This window comes from Astatotilapia calliptera, chromosome 11 (assembly GCF_964374335.1).
Source record: "Astatotilapia calliptera chromosome 11, fAstCal68.1, whole genome shotgun sequence".
Taxonomy (NCBI): Eukaryota; Metazoa; Chordata; class Actinopteri; order Cichliformes; family Cichlidae; genus Astatotilapia; species Astatotilapia calliptera.
Window position 1 is genome coordinate 36,460,582 of NC_137432.1, and position 9,647 is coordinate 36,470,228.

At 40.3% G+C, this 9,647-nt stretch overlaps 1 protein-coding gene across 2 annotated transcripts; it reads left to right on the plus strand.

Annotated features, from left to right (window-relative positions):
• Positions 1 to 692: 692 nt before the first annotated feature.
• tspan13a (tetraspanin 13a) lies at positions 693 to 6,375 on the plus strand. Of its 2 annotated transcripts, none has more exons than XM_080308530.1 (7): positions 693 to 947; positions 3,044 to 3,211; positions 3,323 to 3,403; positions 4,483 to 4,593; positions 4,687 to 4,797; positions 4,926 to 5,010; positions 5,719 to 6,375. In XM_080308530.1, the coding sequence occupies exons 1-6, from the start codon at positions 885 to 887 to the stop codon at positions 4,998 to 5,000; spliced, it is 609 nt and encodes a 202-aa protein (XP_080164656.1). In that variant the 5' UTR covers positions 693 to 884; the 3' UTR covers positions 5,001 to 5,010; positions 5,719 to 6,375. The 2 variants fall into 2 exon arrangements, with proteins under 2 accessions (XP_080164656.1, XP_026041399.2); XM_026185614.2 differs by having other exon boundaries at positions 715 to 947; positions 4,926 to 5,026.
• The last annotated feature ends 3,272 nt before the right edge of the window (positions 6,376 to 9,647 follow it).

Genomic DNA, 9,647 nt, shown 5'->3' on the forward strand with positions numbered 1-9,647 from the left:
GTAAATGGCCTGTATTTGCTTTACTAGTCCCTAAGGACCCCAAAGCGCTTTACACATCCAGTCATCCACCCATTCACACACTGGTGATGTCAGCTACATTGTAGCCACAGCCACCCTGGGGCGCACTGACAGAGGCGAGGCTGCCGGACACTGGCGCCACCGGGCCCTCTGACCACCACCAGTAGGCAACGGGTGAAGTGTCTTGCCCAAGGACACAACGACCGAGACTGTCCAAGCCGGGGCTCGAACCGTCATTCAACAAATAAAGAAGCAGCATTGTGTTGTATTATAATGCATTTAGTATGTTTTATCGCTCCATCTCTGAAACAGGAATGCAAATACACAGATTCATGTAAGTCAGAGATGTAAACAAACATGCAGCAATTTCTAATTTGGCCCATTTGAGATCTAAACGAGCTGTTTTTGCTGAACGTGGTGGTCCGCGAATTAAGAAAACCTCGATACTCTTCATCTGTGATATACTTTTCATCCACAAGGGGGAACTATAGAGTAACATAGTCCCTACTGTGTAGAGGATTTAACTCCAAATCATTGTAGCAAATTAAATCATGTCCTGTGAGAGGACCTTTACTTCTGCGTTATGAGATGTTAATCGTTAAAATGAATAAGTTACCATGAACCAAAGTAACTTTGTGAAATCTTCTTGTGAGATCATCTCGAAATTTCTGCAATCAACTGCTTGAACAACAATCAGTGAGTCACCTCAGCTGACAAATCAGCGCGCAGGATCTCTCCAGGAAGCACCTGTCGGGTCTCCACCTGCAGATCAGCAGGTACAGCCACCCTTAACGTCAAGAGAGGCACGCCGAGAGAGCTGGAGGAGAAGAAATCTCGTTTTTAAACGTTTTGTCCCGAGAGCAGCGATGGTTTGCGGCGGATTCGTTTGCACCAAGAACGCACTCAGCGCGCTCAACATCCTTTATGTGGTGAGTTGAAATATGTTGATGTTTGCTGGAGGGTAAAATGTCTCCTTGAGGGCCAGTTGACGTGAGACCTCTCTAGTCGGTTAATTTACAACTAAGAGCGGAGGGGGGAAAAATGCGTGTTTGCCATGGCAACGAGGTGGCATGCGTAAATGATTACTTTTTAGGTTCTTTATTACTGTTTTTATTATTTTTCTACTTCAACTTTTATTTCCAGTGCCAAAAAAGTGCGTAACATGACGTTTTGAAAGCTGCTCCAGTATTAGGCCCAACTTTAATATATCAGCAGTGTTTATGTGGCCTTTTCTTCCTTGTTTTGTTTAATAATCAAACTGAGTGCTGTTTACTGCTTTCCCATGAGCTGTAAAACATTTAAAAAAGCACACAGGAAGCGTCAAATTGTTAATGTAATGTCATAAAAGGAAATTTCTCAAATGGGCTTCACACAGGAAATATGATTATTTCATCAGAAATTTTAAAAAGTGTAGCATACACTGGGTCAGGTGCCCTCATACATAAACAAGTATTTGCACTCTTTTAGTAAAAAATATAATCCTGCTTAAGTAATAGTACAAACAAACAAAAGTATTTAAGTAAAAGTACTCATAATCACTTACTAGACCAAAATGATTAATGGCTTTGACTTTAATGGTGTAGCTGTTGCTAAGCAGCTTTATAATGACACACCATGATGTCTTAGGCTACGTTCACACTGCAGGTCTTGATGCTCAATTCCGATTTTTTGATCAAATCCGATTTTTTTGTCTGCTCGTTCACACTACAAATAAAATGCGACAGCAAACGCGCTCTAGTGTGAACGCTCAAAGCGGCCCGCATGCGCAAAAGAAGATGTCACACACAACGCGCTCTGTTTAGACCAAGAACAAACAGTATTGTTTGACTGATGGCCTTAATATAAAGACTTCGGACTTCACGTTTCCCAATTTTTGCTTTAAGTTATTTTGTTATTTACATAATAATGTAAATAACCTAATAATTATCCTTATTGCTGTTTTAGAGAGGAGCGCTGCTTCAAAGGATAGCTGCAGATTTCTGTCAGAATCTGCAGATTATACAGAACAAATAAAATGTTTACGTTGTCTTCCCAACAGTTTCACTGACATCTACACTGGATGGCCAGGAAGCGTTCGCGATGTCTTCTCGGGCGCTGATAATTGGCTTCAGTCTTGTGTCGGTGACGTAAAAGGCGGATTTAATGCGACTTGACCGTTCAAACAGCAGTCGCTTTCTAAAACATCGGATATGTATCGGATTCAGTACCACATACGAAAGTGACCCAGATCGGATTTGAAAATATCGGATTTGCGCCGTTCACACTGTCATAGCATGATCGGATATGGGTCGCATAGGGTCAAAAAAATCGGATTTGATGCGCTTTCGCCTGCAGTGTGAACGTAGCCATAGTAGATTTCTAGGATAAGCTCTGACAGGTAAAATGAATGAATCAATGATCAAATTGATTAAAGCTCCATAAAATGGAACAAAATTAAGAGCTCATCAAATCACCGTCTAGAAAAAAAGTGAAGAAAGATTTTCAGTGTTGCAGTGTTCAATTCTCTCAGTAAGTGATGCAGACGCTGGGCAGGATCCTCCACGTATGAGCCACGGCCACTCAGTTCAAGCAGCAGTGACAGAAGAGGCAGTTCAATTTGAAATGTTCCTTCACGGGAACATCTCGAAATAGAACTTTTCTAATCTGCAAAAAATAAACAACTAAAGCTTTAAAGTAAATAGTGTTGAGACCAAAGTTCAAAATTTTTATCAACACGTTGATGTAGAAACTAATAGAACACAGGAATACTTAAATGGCTACTGTAGAGGAGAGATGGAGGATATAGTGGACAAAGAAGCTGCCAGGCAGGAGGAAAAGAGGACCTCAGGGAAGTTTCATGGATGTAGTGAAAGAAATGAAGGGAGAGCATATTCCGATTTTACTTGCTTAGTGAGCTTAGTTTCATTCTGCAATCAGCACCTTGAAAGTTGATTCCTGCCCCTCCTTAAAAACAGTTCCTGGTCCAGACTTAAAAAATGAGACTTTTCCTTCTTTTTCCTTGTGTTATCACACCTTTCCCCCTCAGCTGGTGAGCCTGTTGCTGATTGGCGTGGCAGCCTGGGGGAAATGGTTTGGCCTGGTCTCCAGTATCCAGGTGGTGGCAGGGGTCATCGGCGTGGGAGTCTTCCTGTTCTTTGTTGCCTTTGTGGGTCTGTGCGGTGCCCTAAAGCACCACCAGGTCCTGCTCTTCTTTGTATCCTTCACACAAATCCAGGATTTTATGCTCTAGTGGATGTGTGTCCTGAGTTTTAATGGCTCGTAGGCATAGCAACAACACGCTTTAAACGTCCTCAACTTGGTCCAGTACATGATGGTTCTCTCCATAGTGTTTGTGCTGCAGTTTTCAGTGTCCTGTGCATGTCTGGCTCTCAATAAAGATCAACAGGTAAGTTTATTTAGTCTTTTCTCAACAATCCAAACAATATTTTGGACACCGTTTGGCTTTTAGACAGTTACAGGCAGACAAACGTCTTTAACGGCTCTATTCCAGTATTGTTTTTATATTTGAGTATTTCTGCTATGTTTCTTCTGTATTTTGAGAGTCACTCTTTGATATTTTACTCAGTTATAGATGCTTGATTGTAGTTACTGTGCAGATTCAGATGAATCATTAAAAATATAAATCATAATTAGGTTTTTCAGGTTTTAAAAAACACAAATGGGACTTTTAGTCCCAGGAACAAACTTGGAGAACTGCTGGTAGCTTCAGTGTTAGGGACTGTAGTTAAAACAAGATTGTTTTATGTGGAAACGCAGTATTTATAATTGATTTCATGTCTCTGTTCTGGGACCTCCACAACGGTGAATACGAATATGTAAAAAAACAAAGTGGTAGAATCAGCAGGCAGAAATTTGCACTCAGGCTATTTACATTATATTTAGCTTTGTACATTCAGACAGTTAACAGCAGAGCTGCACCTGATTTACATGCCAAATAAAAATCTGAGTTTAAGCAACATTAATGTTAGATCTTACTGTGCCTTAACAGTGACACACTGATATCTAAGTCTTCTAAATTATGTTGTCTGCAGTGTTGCAGGCTTTCCTTCCTCCATATAAAGAGCCTACATGTTTTATAGCGCTTATAATGGCTTCCTGATCACAGGACAACATGTGTAGACTCAGGGTCAACACAGTGGCCTGCTTGAACTGACACTGTTGAGACTCCTCTACCAGATTGCAACATCCTAAAAATAGTAGAGCTTAATGATAACAATTTAGGAATATACTCTAAAAAGCAAACTTATTCAGAGTTGGTCATTTCTGTTTAAGGAGCTACTGAATGCAGGACTTTAATTAAAGAATGTTTGCGTGGCTCTGTGAGGCACATGCAAAATTCACTGTGGAGCAAAGCGAGACAAATCAATGAGAATATGCAAGGTCTAAATAAAGGATCATTTCAGGATTACTTTTAAGTCTCGTATACATGAATTGAGCTCCAGTGATGCTGATTTTCATCTGCAGAACTTGCTGCTGGAGGCCGGATGGAACAAGTCTAAAGGCACACAGAAGGACCTGGAGAGGACTCTAAACTGCTGCGGCTTCTCTCAAGTGGACAACAGCTCGTGTCCTGCTGTGAGTAAAACACTCTGAAAAGATTTCCTAGATTTTCTTCTAAGAAGCAACTTGGTCAAGATTGTGTTTTGTTTGCTTGTTTTGTTCCTCCAGGTCTGCGTTAACACTTCATCTTGTGTGGCCTGCGCAGACATCCTCCAGAATTATGCCGGGCAGGTGCTGCAGTTTGTTGGCGGCATCGGCCTCTTCTTCAGTTTCACAGAGGTCGGGAAAATGTCATTACAGTGAAGCTAAAAGACCTGTAGTCTGCTGTGAACGGGTGCTGATGTGTGCTGCAGGAGGTTTTTGTATACTGAGAAAACTGACAGCTGCTCATTTGTTGTTGATTTCAGGTCCTTGGAGTCTGGCTCACCCACAGATACAGAAACCTCAAAGATCCTCGATCCAATCCCAGAGCCTTCCTGTAACCGATCGCATGTAAATCAACCCAAAAGTGCGCCGCTGAATCATTTTTTTTCTCTTTTGTTTCATAAACCGAAGTTATCTCTGTGTTTGTAAGTTCTAAAACGAGTCTGCAACTTTTGATGCACAGTCGGGATTAAAATCCTGCATCCTTTGAAAGCACGAAGCCTCACAGCTGAAATGATTCAAACCGTATCATACTCTGGCCTTACCTAAACTTTGGCTGTTTAATATCTCCACACTTTTAAAATTGTACGCATTTGACAGGAAATGATGAAAAAATAATGGATCCAGCTTTAGCTTAGATATTACTCGTAAGAAAAGATGCCTGCTGTGGCTCTGGCCCAGGAGCTTCTCACTGTGAGGCAACAGTTTTACCTACGGAGTCCCTGCCATGTTTATTACTAATGACACAGTGAATCAACATGGCATAAAAGCTCCCTGTGTAAATGGTGCAGGCAGTAAAATGTTGTGCAATGTTAGAAAAGTACGATTGCAAACAAGGTTTTAATTTTATTAGACGTCTGTGTTATTCAATGCTTCGCTCTCTGTAAGCTGACATGTCATTGTCACAAAGTGATCATGAATTCAACTTCTTGCTTGAATTATTTCATCTTTAAAGGTTTCAGTCTTTCTTTTATAACTGCTACTTAATATAAGAAGCATGTTTTGTTTTTTTCTCACTGTGAACATTGTGAATTCTTCTTCTCATTTAATTTCTAGGATGAAAACACCGATAGGACTCGTGTACTGTATATAAGCCGGCTTGTGCTGAAACATGTTAATCAGCTGTGTGCTCGTATAAGGCACGTGCTGTTTGACGTGTGCTGGACTTTTCTCTTTGTCAGGACGTCACCAGGAGCTACAATCAACTTTGGTCTCGAGTGCGACATAAGCAACATGCTGCTGCTCACACTTCTCTAAATGAACTGTTCTTTTTTTCCCTGTTATGCTTCTGTCATTACTTTCTCACAGATATATTTGAAGTCAGGATTCTTGTCTTACTTATGTCTCTGTTAAAGAAGGAGACCAAGTATGAGTAGTTATTTACTGAAATGGAGATAATCTTATGTCATGTGATCGTAGTAATCCAAGCTTCTGTTGACTGTGGGCTTGAAAATGATGTCTTTTTGAAGGATGGTCAGTCATATACTTTTCTTTTTCGATGCATGTTACTGTCATAACTCTCACTGGTTCTGGTATTTATGTGAAGGCAGTCATCAAGTTAAGCTGATTTAACACTCATCAGGCCTCTGCTGACTCATTTACAGTTGGAGTTGGGGTTTAGGTTAAGTTAAAGTCTCCTGTTTGTTTTTTAGAAAACCAAATGTGAAAGCTGTTAATGGAAAAACGCTGTCAAAATAAATGTTTAAGACTTCATTTGAAACATATCTTCTAGTTTTTGAAGCTTACTTACACGCTAAGCTTACTTAACACGTGGCCAAAACAAAATCCAAGCCTATCCCTATAAAAGCCACCCAAGCCTTTCTGGCAGTAAAGAAGAGTAAGGCTAAGCATGCACTGATGATTACTTTTAATAATGAAGGCCGGGGAAATACACGCTCCTCATCACGTAACCTATGTTGTTTCCCTGAGTGAGCGACTCTTTGCTCTGAACATGTCATGGAGCGTGGTGGTCTCGATGTGATGGAGAGGCCCGTCAGTGAAAACTACAAGCTCCTGGTTTGTGCTCCCGTCTTTCTCTGGCTGAAACAAATGAAGCATATTTGCAGCTCTTTCTTGGCAGACAGTTTGACTTGTCCAACAGGAAATGACAGCTGAATAAACTGCTCAGATTTTGTCATTTTGAGTGTTATCACATTTCCTTCCTGTTTCCATTCTTTATGCTAAGCTGAGCTGACCAGTCGCTGGTTAAACAGACTCCTTCTTGAACTTTTCCTCAAAGAATCTCAATGATTATTCTGTCTCATCTTGAAGCGCTAATAAAGAGAAGCTGTGTGAGCTCCGCAAACAATACACCTTATGCAAATAGCACAATGCTGGCTGGATGAGGACACACCACTGCCTGAGACGGGCTGAACGTGTACACTGAATTGTTTTTTCACAGTGGGTTTGGCTGTTTGCAGCGCTAACAAATTAAGATTAGGATCAGATTAAAGTCGAACCTGGCAAAGCTGGTTTGTTTTCACTTGTTTAAAGCACATCCCAAGTCACTGGAACAGCTCTCCTTCATTTTTCAAATAAGCAGCAGGACTGAGGTGCTGGCACAGACACGGTCATAGAGCTTTGTTTGCCAGATCCGTGCTGTTGCCGAGGTGAAGGTTGCTCAGCCACGTGACTCACTCTCATTCCTCACCCTGAACAGGATGCAGATCAGGAACTGCAGTCCTCAGGCGGTCAAGCCTGTTCATCAACATGTTTGTGAACTCAAACAGCTCGGCTGCTGATTTGGCAGGTGAAACAAAATGCTTTGTGTACACATTAAATAATAAAGGCCTTCTGTATTCAAATGTGCCAATGCAACTGTAGAAAATGAAATTCAAACCTCTGTCTGAACGGTATGGGTTGTTTTGCAGCATATCTGACTTAAATATCAGCTGTTTGCTTTCTGGACTTTGTTTCTTATAGAAGTTTACATCTCAACACACAAAGAGTAGTTTGAAATGTCTTTCTTAAGAAGGAGGAGGAGGAAGAGGAGGGGAAATCTAAAATCAACATTTCTGGGCAGGAAAATATTAGAAATGCTTTCAGGGTCAAAGTTCATTTTAAAGGAAGCTGGGAGGAAGCACATGGTCTGTGTGTTTTTCATGATTTTTAACGCCTGAATTATAAGAACGTCAGGTTATTTTGTTTTTGCAGTTAATTTTCATTCAGTGCAACAGTACCAAAAATAAATGAAAAAAGCAGTTTGGGGTGTAAAAGGACAGAACTAAACTCTCACATTTAGAAATACTGTCAGGGTGGATTCAAGAAAAGTCGTCCAAATGACGATCGCATCTCTGACTTCACTGAGATCCTTCACCTTTAACTGTCCTTCTCATCTGAGAAAGTGTGGAGCATCTGCAGCACTGAGGCTCTTGTTGTGACAGCATTTATCACATTGTCATCTGGTGCTCTCTGCACTGGCGCTTACTGAGATAGGCTGTGATGGACTGATACACTGAGATCCTCTGGATCTGCAGTGAACTCAAACCTGTCCAGGTGCAGGAACCAGAACTGAAGAAATGCTAAAATATGAGGCGTGGCTAAAAGGCTCCATTTTAAATTAGGAAAGGCTTTTATCATTTGTTGGTAACAGCACACATATTTTGACTGACAGAGCAAGGACTGGTCTCCAGGACTGCTAAAGGACACTGTACACTCCTATAGTATCAAGTCTTCATTTACAAGATAAGCCTGACCTAATTCCCATCCTGCGCGGCACCCTTTTGGACTCGTTTCCAAAATAAAACCAGTGCTGTATTAGGTAACACTCGAAACTAGTGATTGAGACCATAAACTCATCAGGATTTTATTGAGGTCATTGATCATGTGGGAAGCATCAGTGTTGTCTCAGACTTCTGTACAGTTACACATCCAGAGAAGATGCCCCCTGCTGGTGATTATAGGGGATGCATGATTTTGCTACTTCTCTTTTCTGACTGTAGTATTTACACCCATCTTTTATGTCTAGTCTTTGTATTTCAAAGTATCATCCGGTCTTCAGCACCCCCTGGTGGGCAAACTATAGAATAGTCAGGTCATTTATTTCATTTTAGTCCTTTATTTATTTATTTATTTATTTCATTTCGGGATTTTTATTTTAATTTATTATTATTATTATACTTTATTATACTCATGATAGTGAGATTTAGATACACGTTTATAAATAAAAAATTTTATATATCCAGGTTTCAGTCTTTCAGTCAGTTCTTCTATCTGCGGGTGATGATATCTCCCCCCCAACTTGTCATCCTGGCTCCCCCTTGTCGTAGCATGTGTGTTGTACCTCATCAATCTATAGCTCTGTGAAAGTCCCTTCTTCCAAATGTTGGAATAACTAGTGTTGTCTATTAAGGTTCTCGGGGGGGTTAGGACCCTTACAGACGCCCCGGGTGGGAATCAAACTTGCACCTCCCGGTGTGTAGTTTTACCACTACACTATCCAGCTATGTTTTTTTTATGATACTGTAAATACTTTCCAGGTAGTTTCCACAAAGCAGTTCTGTTTGAAGGACACAAAACATTTAATCCCATTCTTGACACATGGGTATTTGCACTTTTGCTATTCGTGTAGGTTATTATATCTCTTACCGTTTTTCTCACTACACAACTCACCTTTTAACCTTGGATTTTAGAGTTCAGTCCTATCAGGTTTTCTAAGTTGTGTCTTTCTTTTAGGGTCTGCTTTTAGTCACATTTATTTTATTGATCTGTGGTTTTCTCTTATTTACTAACTTGGTAAATGTTGTTCCTTTTAAAATGAGCATTTCATGAATATTACAATTGTTGCATTCTGCAAAATGTAGTTAAGTGCTCAACTTTGTGGCTATCATTAACACAACTTAATAATGTACTGATACACTTAAACTCATACTCAAGTGTACTTAAACCTTTTTAAAACAGGATTTTTCTTTAGTATTTTCGTAGTGTAGAATTAATACTTTAGGAACTTCTTTCCTTAAAAAATATGAACGAAAAGAGTACTGTAC